General features: G+C 55.1%; 2 protein-coding genes across 5 annotated transcripts; one reads left to right on the top strand and one right to left on the bottom strand.

Moving 5' to 3' along the window:
- The first annotated feature begins 26 nt into the window (after positions 1–26).
- On the top strand, positions 27–4,255 carry RELL2 (RELT like 2). Of its 2 annotated transcripts, none has more exons than XM_045075362.1 (8): positions 27–885; positions 1,303–1,549; positions 1,944–2,009; positions 2,116–2,182; positions 2,624–2,809; positions 3,081–3,456; positions 3,584–3,617; positions 3,854–4,255. In XM_045075362.1, the coding sequence occupies exons 2-7, from the start codon at positions 1,366–1,368 to the stop codon at positions 3,614–3,616; spliced, it is 912 nt and encodes a 303-aa protein (XP_044931297.1). In that variant the 5' UTR covers positions 27–885; positions 1,303–1,365; the 3' UTR covers position 3,617; positions 3,854–4,255. The 2 variants fall into 2 exon arrangements, with proteins under 2 accessions (XP_044931297.1, XP_044931296.1); XM_045075361.1 differs by having other exon boundaries at positions 1,069–1,549.
- On the bottom strand, positions 2,466–14,349 carry FCHSD1 (FCH and double SH3 domains 1). Of its 3 annotated transcripts, none has more exons than XM_004744755.3 (20): positions 14,265–14,349; positions 13,951–14,048; positions 13,308–13,353; positions 12,635–12,702; positions 12,148–12,304; positions 11,925–12,061; positions 11,766–11,829; positions 10,830–10,958; positions 10,224–10,346; positions 9,958–10,053; positions 9,511–9,636; positions 9,003–9,107; positions 8,652–8,813; positions 7,659–7,787; positions 7,490–7,573; positions 7,196–7,313; positions 6,859–7,079; positions 5,995–6,082; positions 4,902–4,957; positions 2,466–4,773 (listed from the first exon to the last, which is right to left on the bottom strand). In XM_004744755.3, exons 1-20 carry the CDS (start codon positions 14,283–14,285, stop codon positions 4,708–4,710), a joined length of 2,094 nt encoding a protein of 697 aa, XP_004744812.1. In that variant the 5' UTR covers positions 14,286–14,349; the 3' UTR covers positions 2,466–4,707. The 3 variants fall into 3 exon arrangements, 2 of the variants coding, with proteins under 2 accessions (XP_004744812.1, XP_004744813.1); XM_004744756.3 differs by having other exon boundaries at positions 12,148–12,283; XR_006605341.1 differs by lacking the exons at positions 2,466–4,773; positions 4,902–4,957 and having other exon boundaries at positions 6,859–7,098.
- Between the last annotated feature and the right edge of the window lie 45 nt (positions 14,350–14,394).

The following is a 14,394-nucleotide window of genomic DNA, read 5'->3' as shown; positions in this document are numbered from 1 at the left end:
CGGGAAGTCCAGGCCCCGCCTCCCAGACCACGCCCCCTGCGGAGTTCCGCCCCTCGCTTGGCTTAGCCCTTCTAGGTTCCGGAGCGTTAGCATCTACGCTCTGCAGAGGACCGGTAGCATCGGTTCTAGGATGCGAGGGTCATCTCCTCCGGGGCAGGGGTCAGATCCTCGGGAATCCGAGACATCTCGTCCAGCCAGCTGCCCCAAACGGGGCGCAGGCCATTGTCACCAGTCTAGGAGACTCCGGAGAACCGCCACTCCGTCCCTCTCCGGTGCAGAAAGCCAGCTTCCCGTGGTCCGGTGGGAAGATTCCTGGCTATCCACCAGATCGAGGCATCTGAGGGCAGGAGATGAGCCAAGCATGCGGGATAGAACAGTGGAGAGCACTTTGTTCTGACTGCCTGTCCTCCCCACCTGAACTCTGACTCGGCGCCGCACACTCCCCCCGGGGGGGGCGGAGGGGGGCGGCGCAGTCACGCGCGCCCCACACTTGCGCTCACAAGCACGCAAGGCTCTCTCTCTCCGCCCCGCACACCTGCGCTCCGCCCCCTGGTCCCGGGCTGGCGACTGGAGAAGGCATTTGGGAACCTAGGGCGGCTGCGGCGGCGCCCCCCCCATCCCCATTTCCTTCCCCTTCCCACAGCCGGAGTTGTCCGGAGCCAGCCGCCGCTCCCAACCAGCCCGCATCCCTCTTCATCCTTCCCTCCCCCCGCCTGCCGCGGCACCGGTATCTGCAGCCAGAGCCCGGAGCCGGTGAGGCGGCGAAGGGGGGAGGGGGAGGAAGCAAGGGATGAGCGCCTGGAGGGCGTCGGGGGCCCTAAGCCGGACTAGGACGTCCCTGGAGCCGGAACCCGAGCCGGAGCCGGAACCAGAATCAAGCCACCGGTACCGAGTGGGCCAAGTGGTCAGGATGGGAGGAAACGAAAGGGGTGGCGTTGTGCGGGAATACAGGCAGGGGAGGGGGTTGCAAAGGCCTGGCTCAGGCCCACGCGGAGGAGGTGCGGACGCTGACTCAGGCGCGATTCTTGCGCCGGCCGCCTGAGAATTCCGTCCCATCTCGCTCTGCAGTGTCCTTGGGAGGGACGGAAGCTCAGGACAAGCTGGAAAGGGGAACGCTCTGGGCGTCGGGGAAGCAGGATCAGGGTCGTGGAAGAGGGCTTGCGCAGCCACCGTCTGGCACCCCTGCCCCGGACCAGCACCCCTGGCACGGACAGCTCCTTGGTTGGGTAGGGGGGGTGGGGCCGGACCTCAGAGGCTCGTCGGTTTCGGGTCCTGAGGACCGAATTCCTATCCCTCCCCCAGTCCCTAGCTGCAGCCCCCTACCCCCAGGAGGCGCCCTGGCCCGCGCTCGCCCCCCAGGGCCTCATGTCGGAACCACAGCCTGACCTGGAGCCGCCCCAACATGGGCTATACATGCTCTTCCTGCTTGTGCTGGTCTTCTTCCTCATGGGCCTCGTAGGCTTCATGATCTGCCACGTGCTCAAGAAGAAGGGCTACCGCTGCCGCACGTCGAGGGGCTCGGAGCCCGACGATGCCCAGCTCCAGCCCCGTGAGTGAGGAGCCTAGAACCCGGCTCAGTCACCTTCCTCCCATTTCCTTCACCCCATACCTCTTTCTGACTTCCTGATCGAGAGACCCAGGCCAAATCCTGACCAAGCCTTAAGGAGGCTTAATGATGCTTTCTTGAGTCAGCAACTGGGATGACACCACCCTGAAAGCAAGCCTAGGAAAGGCAGCATGGGTGGGAAGGGCCCACTGTTGATAGTCTTGGACTCCCACTGACTTTCCCATCTTTTCTGCCCTGGCCCCCAAATGCTAACATCCAGCATGATGGCAAATAGACAAAGGGATAGGTCTTGAGCAGTAAGCCACAGAAGCCACCAGGTAATGTCCACCCAAAGCTGACTCACTTCCTGCTTCCTTGCCAACCTCTCATCCTTCAGCTGAAGACGATGACATGAATGAGGACACCGTAGAGAGGATTGTTCGCTGCATCATCCAAAATGAAGGTGGGTGTAGGCTGGCCATTTACTCTCCCCGCCCCTGACCCCTGCTCAACTTTCTCTTGCCCTGACCTCCACCTCCACTGACTCCCTCTTTTCCTTCTCCCCTCAGCCAATGCTGAGGCCTTGAAGGAGATGCTGGGGGACAGTGAAGGAGAAGGGACAGTGCAGCTGTCCAGGTGAGCTGGAAACAAGGGCCAGCATGACTTAGCTTGCCTTGGAGAGTACCCTCTCCTCCAGCACAATCCTTTCCCAATGTCCTCGCATGTCTGGGGGGCCGGGAGGGAGGCAAAGCTGGCTAGCCTATAAGAAGAAAGAAGTTTTCTAGAAATCTGAGTCCTTCAAACCATACTTCCCATCTGGATATCATCAAGCCTGACATTTATCCCTTGTGCCATTCCTTTGGGTTAAACATTGCCCTCTTTTTAGCAAACAACCCTGGGAAAGAGAACACATGATGACTAAAATCTGAATATTGTGTTTATTAGATAAATACAAGAGTGCTGGGGCCTGGGGAAAGCGAGGCATCGGGGGGTTTAAGAAGCTGAAAGAACAGACACAAATGGAAAAGGAAAGGAAATGGTAGTGTCACTTGTGCTCCCTTCTTCCCTATCGTCCAGCGTGGATGCCACCTCCAGCCTGCAAGATGGAGCCCCTTCCCATCATCACACAGTGCATCTGGGCTCTGCAGCCCCTTGTATCCACTGCAGCCGCAACAAGAGGCCCCCGCTTGTTCGTCAGGGACGCTCCAAGGAAGGAAAGAGCCGCCCCCGGCCTGGAGAGACCACCGTGTTCTCTGTGGGCAGGTGGGGACAGAAAGCCCCAGAGAAAGGGAGTTTGAGGTGGGAGCCCCAGTGATCAGGCACCTGACTCCAAAGGTGGGCCCCAGCTCTGTTCTCCTAGACAGTGAGCTACAGCAGAAGTCAGGCTGTACATATGCCCCATAATCTGGGGAAGTCTCCCCCCTTCCCCCAGGCCAGAGGGAAGTGACCATGAAACCCAGATGTCCCTGGTTGGGGGGAAGCCTAGCAGTCTCTGAGTTGTGGTCTTAAGCCCCAGTGTTCCCTCCCTTCCCAGGTTCCGGGTGACACACATTGAGAAGCGCTATGGGCTACATGAGCATCGTGATGGCTCTCCCACGGACAGGAGCTGGGGGTCTGGTGGAGGGCAGGACACAGGGGGTAGTCAGGGGTCTGGGGGAGGGCAGCCCAGGGCAGGGACACCTGCCATTGAGAGTGTGCCCCCTGAAAGGCCACAGCCTCCGGGCCTTGCCAGTCCCCCAGTGCAGAATGGAGGACTCAGGGATGGCAGCCTAGTCCCTTGTGCACTTGAGGGGAACCCTAGAGCCTCCACAGAGCCCATTCCTGGGGCTGGAGAGAAGGGCTCAAGCCCAGGACTGGCCAGTCGAGAGGCAATTGGACAGTCAAGCAAACTGGACACCTCAGATCACCAGGTATGAAGGCATGGGCATGGCTATGGTGGGCTCAGCTCTTACTGCCTCCTACCCTGGGGGTAGGGGGAGGTAGCACTGATTGGACCCACATCCTGTTCTCCCATTATTGACCACTTCTCTCTCACAGGTGTCCCCACCACGGGGAGCAGGGGGTGTGTGAGGTGAGTCTGCCTGGGCCCCAAATCAGATAATCTCATCTTCCCACCCCCTACTTACACCACCTAAGCCCATTAGCTCACTGTACTCCCCAGGATGGCCTTTGCTGCAAATTCTTTGGTTTAGTGGTGGGGAGCAGGCATGTGCTCCAGCAGACAGGGAAGGTCCTGCAGCCCCCAGGGGAAAAGCTGAGACACATCCTAAATAGAAAGCAACACTGTTACCCTTCCTCTCCTCCAAGCCTCCTTCTTCAGTGTGCTGATGGACTACCAGCTGGCAGGGCCAGGGGGTGGGTGGGCATGAAGGCCCTCCTCCCCACTGGACAGCACTGCCCCCCACCTGAGGAACCAGCTCTACTTCCATCTGGAGTTGCATGGCCTCAGGCTGGGGGACCTCGGGAGAAGTCTCAACCCCATCCCTCAGTCTCTTTCACTTCCCCTGCCTGCCAACAGGCTGCCTGACCCCTTCCCCATTACCTCGCTCCATTTGCTAGAGCGTGGCAGCTGGGAGCAGGCCCCTGCCCTTGGTGGGCCCCTAAAGCAATAGCACCTTAGGCCCCCTGCCCTCTTGGCAAAAGAGGTCCAGGCCCTGGCTTGGGCTTAGTGCCCTTTATTCACTGTCAATAAATCCGCTCAGACCATTACAGCTGTGTTGCATACTGGCTCCAGCTCCTTTTGACAGGCCTGCTCCTGTCCCAGCCCCCAACCCCAGTGGCCATGGGTCACAGACCCAGTGGACTGCGTCACAGAGTCAGGATGGAGACACAGATGGGCTGGAGCCACTCAAGACTTTGGAAGATGGGTTCCAGCCCCAGAGATTTCACAATCCATTTTACCACCCTAGAGATGGGGTGGTGGCAGAAGATAGAGGGATAGTTCCAGCCTTAGAGATAGCAGAAGTGTGATGGGGGGAGAGGAGTGAGTTCCAGCTCTGGAAATGGGGAAAGGGAAAGTTTCTACCCCTGGAGGTAAGAGTGAAAATGGGGGAAACTCCAGCTTTTGGCTGTGTTATTACTCCAGATCATAGAGGGGGTGTTCTCTGACATCTTGGGTATAGGGACAGCAGCATCACTGGGGGACAGCAATCCCCCTGGCTTCAGGTGAGAGAATCTGGGTGGCCAGGATCTGGGGCTTTAGCTGGTGGGGGAGGTGGTGGACGCATCTGTAGAGAACACAGAATCAGAGCTCCAGAACCCTCCCTTGGGGACATCCCTGTCCATTCCCTCAGCCCCGCAGACAAAACAGGACATGTTGGAATGACACAATCTCCTCCAAGGGAGGAACCCGTACCGGCCTGAGTCGAGGTACCATCATGTCCAGGGGTCCAGGGCAGTCCAGATCTTGGTCTGCAAACAAGAGCCACAAGTCAGTCTTCAGGCTTTGTTTTGTTCATCGCTGCATCTCCAGCACTTAGAACAGTGGAACTCTGTAAATATTTGATGAATTAACGAATAGTCCCTAGTCTTAGAGCCACAAGATCCATTGATCTATCCATCCTCAGCACTTACTTGGCACCTGCTGAGAGGGGGCGATGGGATTCACAGCACCCCCATTCCCAGTGGCTGTCAGGAGCCCAGTAGTGAAAAACCAACAAACACAATGAATGATTGTGCTAAATCATTCAAAGTGAACTATAGGGGCTGGAGCAGGAGATACAGAAAATGGTCACAGGGAGGGAAGCTCTGTGAAGAAAGTAGAAGTACGAGAAGGTTTTAGAAAAGGTGGGCATTCCAAGAAGGAAAATGATGACACAAACCAAAGTGTTTGCAGGATTCAAGAACATTAAAGGCAGAGGATGCATAGTGGGAAAAGCTGGCTGATTTGTAAAATAACCTTCATGAGGAAACAGCTACTGCAGGCAGGCATACTATGTGCCAGGCACAATGCTAGGCCCATCCTTTTTTTTTTTTTTTTTAAGATTTTATTTATTTATTTGACAAAGAGATAGCTAAAGAGGGAACATAAGCAGGGGGAGTGGGAGAGGGAGCCGCAGGCTCAGCAGGTAGCCTGATGCGGGGCTTGATCTCAGGACTCTGGGATCATGACCTGAGCAGAAGGCAGACGCTTAACGACCGAGCCACCCAGGCACCCCTAGGCCCATCCTCCTAACCCTCACAACAACTCAGTGAAGTAGGGACCTTTCTCCTCACCCTGTAAAGGCCCAGGCAGGTTAAATATTCCGCCCCAAACCACACATTGGGAAGTCATATGCAAAGTCTCAACGATGCACTTGCCTCCCCTCCAAAGCCCAAGCTCTTCTCACCATCCTGATTCTGTGAGCCTGATGGAGGAGGTTCCTGAGGGCAGGCAGAGAAGCCAAGGGCAACCTTTCTCCTCCTGCCTGTCTCTTTCCCTCCCAGGGCCCCCAGTGCCCTCTACTCACCCACAGGCAGCGCAGATGCAGGGGCTCCCTCCAAGGCAGAGGTGGGCACAGGAGGTGAGAAGCTAGGAGGAGAAGGAGATGGCAGCATCTGGGAACGAGAGGCACACCGGGTTATTCCTGGCACACAGGAAGGTTTCATCACCTTTTCCTCTCATCTCATCTACAATTCCTGTCCCATCCTCCTTGATTTGGACAGCGGTGAAATGCTTCTACACACCTGGGGGCTTTAGCTGATACACACTTCCATAGCCAATAGGTACTATGTCCCAGACATTCTGTTAGCACTTCACATATGCTCACTAATTAATTCCTTACATCATCCCATGAAGTAGGGAGTTTTGTTTTATGATTTCTTGTAGAGATGAGACTCAGGTTAAGCCATCTATTGAAAAGCATGGAGCCTGTTAGTTGGAGAGTCGCAACTAGAACCCAGCTCTCCTGACTCCCTCTCCTAGGCTCTTCCTGCTGTAAGAATAGGTATCATATATTAAACGACCTCCTCTGGGTCACTGTGCTAAGGGCTTTACCTCCATATCTCTAGACACGAGGGTTGGGCTGCTGAAGTAGGTATTATTACCCCAGTTTTCCCAGATGACAAGTAAGCACCAAGCTTATATCACTGCCCACGGCAATGCAGTATGAATCTAAACTCAGATCTAGCGCTAAAGTAGGACCACCAAACTCTTAGGGAAAACTGCCTAAGTTTCCCTCTTCTCTGCCCAGCCAAAGGAGATTGGGAGGTCCAAGCCAATGTACAAAGTAAACCAGGAGAAGGAAGGGGGCATTAAGATGAATATGGGGCCTCATTGGAGTGGGAGGCTCAACTCAGAGAAACCTGGGGACCCAGGGAGAAGGAAGCCTCACCTGTTCAGGGTCTGAGAGTTCAGGGGGTTCTGGGGGGCCAAGCAGCTCCTCCACTAACAGGGAGGGGAAAACCCCCACATGGCCCCCGAATTCTCCTCTCCAGAAGCCATCATCCACTCCATCCTGGGCCCGGGGCAGCAGGCGGATAAGCGCCCCCTCTGGAAAGCTCAGCTCCTCTGCACTCTGTCCTGTGTAGCTGTATAGGGCACGGGCCAGGAAGGCTGCAGAAGCCCAGGAGAGCTGGTGAGGGGAGTTGATGGGGAGTAGTTCCCTGGGTCATGACACCTCAGGGCCACCACGACTCAAGGTCCCCTGACCCAGAATTTCCCATTCTTACCTGTGGGCTCTACCCCTGAGGGATTGTCACTGTCGTGGCCACTCTCAGGGAAGGAGAGGTCCGGGAAGTTGAGATACCGCTCAGGGACAAAGCCTACCTCGCCGTGCTGGTTTCGAGCCTATTCACGCAGCAATGTGAACAGAGAGCAGACTTGACTCAGCAGCCCATGGCCCTAGCCCTCCTCCTCAGGCTTCTGGCTTTGTCTGGCTGGGTCCTTGCAAGCCACAGAGAAGTTCTTCCCACTGCCACACCCCCCTCCCACCGCCAAGGTCAGAACCTATGGTCCATACCCACCTTGACCCATTCATCAGCATCTCCCTCTTCTATGACCTCCAGCCACTCGCCCTCTGTGATGGTCAGCTCATCCTCATGCCCTGCCTGGGCCCCACAAGGAAGAATTCAGGACATGGCTGTCTCCCATTCCCTCTTCTCTGAGGTCCTCAACCCCATGCCCACCTGATACCTGATAGCTGAACACCACATGTGCTGGGCAGGGGAGGGGCCTGGTGGCCAAGGCTACAGGGGCAGGCTCCTCAAAGAGCTCCCCTGTCTCCTCACATTCCTCAAAGTCAGAGAGCTCAGCATCCTCAGCCTGGGGGACAGAGAACAGACATCACTGGGGGGCCCACTCTCAAGTACCCATTTTAATCCCCACTCCTCCATTCTACCCTTAAAGAACACCAATAGATCACTACCCAAGGTAGTACCCATCTGTCCACCATGTATCACAAGCAAAATCACCACAGAGCAGGGTAACACAAAAAACAATTGCAGAATTCCAGTACTGAGTGCCTACCATGGGCAAGGAACAACACTTAACATCTTATGTATAGCACCTCATCGCAACTTCACAATAACCCGTTGATATTTTGCATAACTATATCATCTCGTTTTACCTACTTTTCAACTGTTTTAAAAAGATTTTATTTAATTGAGAGAAAGGGTACACACATGCATGTGCACATGCACGGGGCGGGCAGAGCAGGGGGAGAAGGAGAGAGGAAAGCCGACTCCATACTGAGCATGGAGCCTGATGCAGGGCTTAATCTCACAACCCTAAGATCATGACCTAAGCTGAAATCAAGACTCAGACCCTTAACTGACTGAGCCACCTACTTCATTTTACTTGTAAGAAAACTGAGGCTCAGAAATGTTAAGTCACTTTCCAAGACCACACAGCTAGTAGTAAGTGGAGTGGCTGGCGCGTAAACCACTTAGAGTCCATACTCAGAACCTTAGTTCATAACTGCTATCCTATAGTCACGATAAAATTTCACTGAGAGCACTCCGTGCTACAAACTATGCAAAAAAGTATACGTTCTTCATTCCAGCCTCATAACAACCTCTTTGACTTCAGTACTATTGGGATGCCCATTTTATCAGGTCTGCCCTCCTCTGGGGAGATCTACCCTTTACCCTCCCGGGTGTAGAGGGGTAGGGAGCAAAGGGTACTCACCGTGGGAGAGAGGTCCCTCTGGGACAGCCGGGCCTCACTGAGCCGTCGCTCCTGCTCTACCTCATCCTGTGCCTGGGTCATGGCTGGCTTCAGCCAGCGCTGCACATCCAGGCCAGCTCCTTGGAGCAGGGCCAGCCGGGCAGCCCCCTTCACCTGGCTCACCTGGCATGGGGAAGAGAGATCAACCAAGGTCATGGATGGGCCTGCCTTTGGCCGGTGAGTGGAGCCATCCCAAACATGTCCACCTTCTACCTCCCACCTCCCTGCTCCCCACCACGTAGCTGAACAGGAGGAAGGTGTTGTGTGAGCAGGCGGGATCTCAGGGGTCCCAGGAACAGGGCTATGGCTCACCTGTGCCCGCCGGATGCTCTCCCTCACTTCCTGCAGCCGCTGTTCTAGACCTGGCGCCTCCCGCCCTGGGGCCTGCTGTCGCCTCTGCTCCAGCCGCTGCAGCACCTGGTTGGAAAAGCAGAGAACAGGGGTGGGTGGAAACACTATGCAGACAACTTACTATGGACTGGCACTTTGCTACTTGCTTTGCATGTATTATGTCATTTAATCATCCTCATGCAGTGGGGACTGTTATTAGCCGTCACTTCACAATAAGGAAACTGAAGTCCAGAGAGGTTAAGTCACTCCCTTACTCAGGGTTTCATAATGAGAAAACAAGCGAGCAGGATTCGAACCCAGGTGGGTATAGCTCTGAAAACTGGGCTCTTAACCACTGTGCCACACTATTGCGCTAAAATCCCTTTCCTTCCTCTCCTGCATGCAGCCCTATGACATCCCCCACTGACTCCGGAGTCCTCATCTCTCAGCGCTTCCCACCCACCCACAACACCTGCACCCCCCACCTCACCCGATGCCCATGGTTCTGGATCTTGTAGTCTCGGGCAGCTCGGCTCGTCCAGCGCTGAACCTCTTTCTCCAGGCTACGGTCCCCCGCCATGCCTCCTGCATCCCCCTCCAGCTCCAGGGTGCAAACCTATGTGAAGAGTGTACACAGATGCTGAGAGGAGGAACTGATGTTGCTTCTCTACAGTCCCTTTTTGTTTCCTTCTCCCTGTCCTAACCTTCTCCAGCGACAGGGACAAAGAGGTGAGGGCATAGGTGTGCATTCCTGTGGACAGAGACACACAGAGAGTCCCCAAAATGGGAAAGAGGAAGAAGGAAGAGGAACTAGAGTCCTGAAACCCCTTCTCCACAGTTTAACAGTCACTAATCAGGACAAGGGTGATGAGGGAGTAGGCCTAAACCACAGTCCCCTTTACAGGTGGTTGGCTTCCAATGAAGAGAGAAGTCTCACCTGATCAGTCCCTGCAGGCTGAAACTCCTGAGGTGGTGTGGGGGAAAATACTCCAGGTTCCTGAAGAAAGAGCTTCAGATCCTCCTCCCAGCTTACCTGGGCGTTAGAAAAGGTCAAACTAGTCACTCACAGAGTGAGCCTATCCCCAGCCCCTCTCGGAAAAAGGACAGGTGAAAATCAAAGGGGCAGATACACAGTGGGTGGTCTGTATTGAAGAGCAGGGTGAAGGAGATCCCTGAGAAGCTCGTATAGGGCACGGCCCTCACCTGGGAGGTTGCCTGCCCTCCACGGCGGGCATGCTCCAGGGCCATCTCTGCAGCTTCCAGCTCAGTGCGGCTTAGCAAGGTCAAGGGGTCCCTCAAGTGTTCCAACAGCTCACTGACCAGGGCCTGGAGAGAACCCCAAGATCGTGACCCCACCCTTCCCCCAGCATCTATTGCAAAGCAAGCTCTCTGCCCAGGTTCAGATGGGTGATGGGCATGAGGAATTGGAAAGAGGGAAGAAATGAGACATTTTACTGCTTCTAATAATAGGCCCTCATGTATGCATAGACCTTAACAGTCTAAAAAGCATTTTCATATCCATTCTCTCACCTGAGCCCCATTAGTCTTATAAAGTAGACAGAACAAAAATTGTCCCTAATGAGGCAACTAGGTGTTCAGAGAGGCTAAGTGTTCTGCAAAAATGTCATGTAGCCAGCTAGAAGACAAACCCAAACCAGATCTAAAGGATGTAACTTCTAGCCACTCAAAGCAGGCTGGGACCTTAGCACCACCTAGCCTGACGGTGGTAGGAAGCAAGGAGAGGCTCTCCCACACAACACCCCCTCACCCCTTGTGCCAAGAGGCAGGACTATCTGGGCTGGGACTGGCCTTGAGCAGGGCTGGCAACTCCTCCTGGTAGTAGTGGTCAAGGTGGGCATTGGTGGCCACCAAGTTGAGCAGGTACTCATTGCGGGCTGCTCTCAGCTGCTGGGAGTACTGGGCTGACTGGGCAGAGAGCTAGGAGGAGAAAACAGGTGTCAACAGGAAGCCCTGGACCCGTGAGGTCCTTCCAAGGCCAACCCAGATCCAGCATGGATTCTCATATTATTGAGTGCTTACTGTGCACCTGGTGCTACACTAAACATATTGCACACTCAACAACTCCAGCTTGAAATGCTCTAGTGGCATCTATGTCCATTTAAAATAAAATCTCACTGCTCCTTACTGTGGCTTGCCAGATGCAACAAGAGCTGGCCCCTGCAATCTCTCTGACCCGTTTTCAGAGTGCCTGTCCCCCTGCTCAGAGTGCTCCAGCCACACTGACCTTCTTTCTATTTCTCAAAGCCCACAAAGCTATTCCCACCTCAGAGCCTCTGCTTCCTCAGAGCCACCATTTCCTCTCCCTGGAATGTTCTTCCCCTAGATCTTGGCATGGCTGGCTGCTTCTTGCCATTCAGGCCATGTGTTCAGATAGCTTTTCTCTCTAAATTACACCCTATTAACCCTTTACCATGCACCTTGTTTTGTTTTCACTTAATCTGATTGTTTCTTTACTTACTATCTATCTGCCCCTCACCAGACTCTGAAGGCACAGAGTCCTCAGTAAATGCATGGTAAAGGAATAAAAAAGAAATGTACTATTTCCACATTACAGATGAAGAACATGAAACTCCGAGAGATCAAGTTAACCAGGGTCTCACACTGAGGATGTAGGGAAGCCTGGATTCATCTCAGTCTCTCAGATTTATGCCCTTGGGTTCCAAACCACTAGACTACTCTGCCCACCTCTTTCCCATCTCCACTCATGTCCACGTCCCCCCAAACCTTGGTGCTGAGTTTCTGGAGACTGGCCCGAGTGTGGAAGAGCCCGTGGTCACTTCGGTTCAGTCTGTGCAAGCAAGGGAGAGGAGTCAAGGTTAGGCTCAGCTGTGGTGCCTTGGCTCCCATCTCCCAGTCAGGCTTCCCAACTCCCCATGACCCCACCTAGCCTGGACATCAGCCGCCTTCTCCTGTGCCAAGGCCCACACACGTTCCCGCTGCCCATACAGCTTCCGACTTCGGCTCAGCTCCCGGACAGACTGCAGCACCTCTGCTTGCGCCCTCTGGAGGTTCTCTGCTCCCTAAGGGTGTGTACACACAGAGTCCTGACCCAGACCACTTTCTACCCCAAGCCAGCTCTTCCTTCATCCCATCCACTGAGCCATACCTTCCTGAGCACCTGCTCCTTGGCACTCCGCCCTGTGCCCCCTGCCAGGTCACGGTATCGGTCAGATGCCTGGAGCCGGGCTTGGCCCCCAGCCACAGTGGCATCCAGCAGGCAGCGCCAGGCACCAAACACCATCCTGCCTCTCCCCAGAGAAGGTCTGTGTTGAGGAGGAGAGCACTCCAAAGCTTCATGAGACACTCCCCCCCACCACCAAACCCAACACCATAGGAGACACAGTGCTTTCCCTTCCCCCTTGTCTGGGAGCCTATCAATCGATCAGCACATTAGCTCAGCCACAAGGATCACTCATGCCCTCCGCCTGCACCCACAGTGTCCTTGCTGGGTCAGCTCCTCTCGGGCTGCTGTGTCAGCTCTACCTGCAGCTCACATGCCCTCTCCCCTCACTGGCCCTTTATTCCCAAAAAAAAGGGGTTGGGCTCCTCACCCCTTCTAGGCCCCCTGAACTACCCCCATCCATGGGACGCACCTGCTGTCCATCTCTCCACTCCGGTGCCCTTCTCTCTTCAGGAATGGCCCTGCCAGTTTCTGAAGTGCCTGGTGGGAAAGTCATCACAGACTCAGTTACCTTTCAAAGACTCTCAACAACTGGGAGAACATAAAATCCAGGTATAATAAACGTTATTCATCAGATGCATATTATGTGCCACTCACTTTGCTAAGTGATTTACCTATTTCATCCTTACAACAATCCTATATAAAGTTATAATTATTGGGACGCCTGGGTGGCTCAGTTGGTTAAGCAGCTGCCTTCGGCTCAGGTCATGATCCCAGCGTCCTGGGATCGAGTCCCACATCGGGCTCCTTGCTCCGCAGGGAGCCTGCTTCTCCCTCTGACTCTGCCTTCCACTGTGTCTGCCTGTGCTCGCTCTCGCTCGCTCTCTCTCTGACAAATAAATAAATCTTTAAAAAAAAAAGTTATAATTATTATTTCATTCTACAGAGAAAGAAATTGAGGCCAAGAAAGGCTAAGCACCTTGTCCAAGGTCACACGGCCAACAAGTAGCATGAGAGATCTGACACCAGTCTGCCTAACTCAAGGCCATTGCTGTGGGCCAGAAGAGGAGTATGTGCAGAAAAAGAATGCCATGTGCAAAGGAGGCCACAACAAAAGAGAAAGTCCAGGAAAAGGAGTCCCATACCTGTCCATATTCTCGTTCAATGGCTGCCCTCTGCTTGCTGTAGGACCTATGAAAATTAAAGGGGCAGGATGGTGTCACTGTTTGGTCCTGTTCTCCCACCCTCAATCGTCTCCTCAGCCTGGGCAGGAAGAAGAGGGGAGCCAGACCTAAAGTGTGAGTACATCAGGAAGGAATGAGACTGGAGAGAGAGTCCTTGAGATCACCTCAGGCAGCCGCAACCCAGAACAACCTCACCTCATTGTTCAGAGCCTCAGCAGGATCCTCCCCACCTCTGGAGAACCATCTTTGGACTTGGAGGTGAGGACGAATGGGGGCCTGGATACAGTCCAGCCTTCCAACAGGTCTGGAAGAGGGAGGGGAGATTCTGCCCCAAGCTTGGTTGTGGGGCAGAGGGAGGGGTGTGGAGTCAATGGGTTTGAGAGAGTGTCCCTGTGTGTTTCTGTGTGTTGGCTTAGGAGGAAGGATAAGCCCTACCGGTATCTGGAGAGCCAGGCCGACAGTGAGAGCCGGGAATGGGCATCTTGGAGAACCCTTCACCCCCTGCTTTCCCCTCCCCAGGCCAGCTCTGACCGAGGTCTGTTCGAGGAGAGGAGGGGCGCGCAACGGCAAAGGTCGGGGTATGGTGGAAGGGATCCGAAGCTACCTGATGTCCTCCAGCAGATCCGCCTCCCTCTGCTGCCGGGTCTGAAGGATGTTCAGCTGCTCCAAGAAGCGAAGCTTCACCTCCTGGGCCGGCTTCACCTGCGGGGGTAACAAGAGGTTGAAGACCCCTGGCGCCGGGACCAGAAAAACACTCCGCGCAGGGAGCGGTGAGGGGGCGGGACCGGGGAGGGACTGGGGTGTTTCCTGGATTACTTCAGGGTTAGGCCCCGGACCCCCACTGCGGGCCCGGTGCTCCCCTCAACTCCCACCATTCCCCCAGCCCACCAGGAGACCCCATTGCCAGGCCAAGCTCACTTTTCGGGGCGGCGGCTGCATCTCCGCTCCGGCCAAGGGAAGCGACTCGACTCCGGAACTCGAGGAAGCCCCGCCCACGGCAAAACCCCGCCCCGGACCTGGCTCAGCTCCGCCCCCGTCCCGCCCACGC

The sequence above is a fragment of the Mustela putorius genome, unplaced genomic scaffold (assembly GCF_011764305.1).
Source record: "Mustela putorius furo isolate JIRA1106 unplaced genomic scaffold, ASM1176430v1.1 tig00000145_pilon_pilon_pilon, whole genome shotgun sequence".
NCBI classification, from domain to species: Eukaryota; Metazoa; Chordata; class Mammalia; order Carnivora; family Mustelidae; genus Mustela; species Mustela putorius.
Note: the sequence above shows the minus strand (reverse complement) of the source record. Positions and strands in the feature narration are given on the sequence as shown.

Excerpts from the sequence above, each read along its gene's own strand:
- RELL2 (XM_045075362.1), top strand. The coding sequence starts at position 1,366 with ATGTCGGAACCACAGCCTGACCTGGAGCCGCCCCAACATGGGCTATAC. Across the intron at positions 1,550-1,943 it reads CGATGCCCAGCTCCAGCCCC|CTGAAGACGATGACATGAAT; the intron begins GTGAGTGAGGAG and ends CTCATCCTTCAG. Across the intron at positions 2,810-3,080 it reads ACCGTGTTCTCTGTGGGCAG|GTTCCGGGTGACACACATTG; the intron begins GTGGGGACAGAA and ends CTCCCTTCCCAG.
- FCHSD1 (XM_004744755.3), bottom strand. The coding sequence starts at position 14,285 with ATGCAGCCGCCGCCCCGAAAA. Across the intron at positions 12,062-12,147 it reads AGGAGCAGGTGCTCAGGAAG|GGAGCAGAGAACCTCCAGAG; the intron begins GTATGGCTCAGT and ends ACACACCCTTAG. Across the intron at positions 6,083-6,858 it reads AACTCTCAGACCCTGAACAG|ATGCTGCCATCTCCTTCTCC; the intron begins GTGAGGCTTCCT and ends TCTCGTTCCCAG.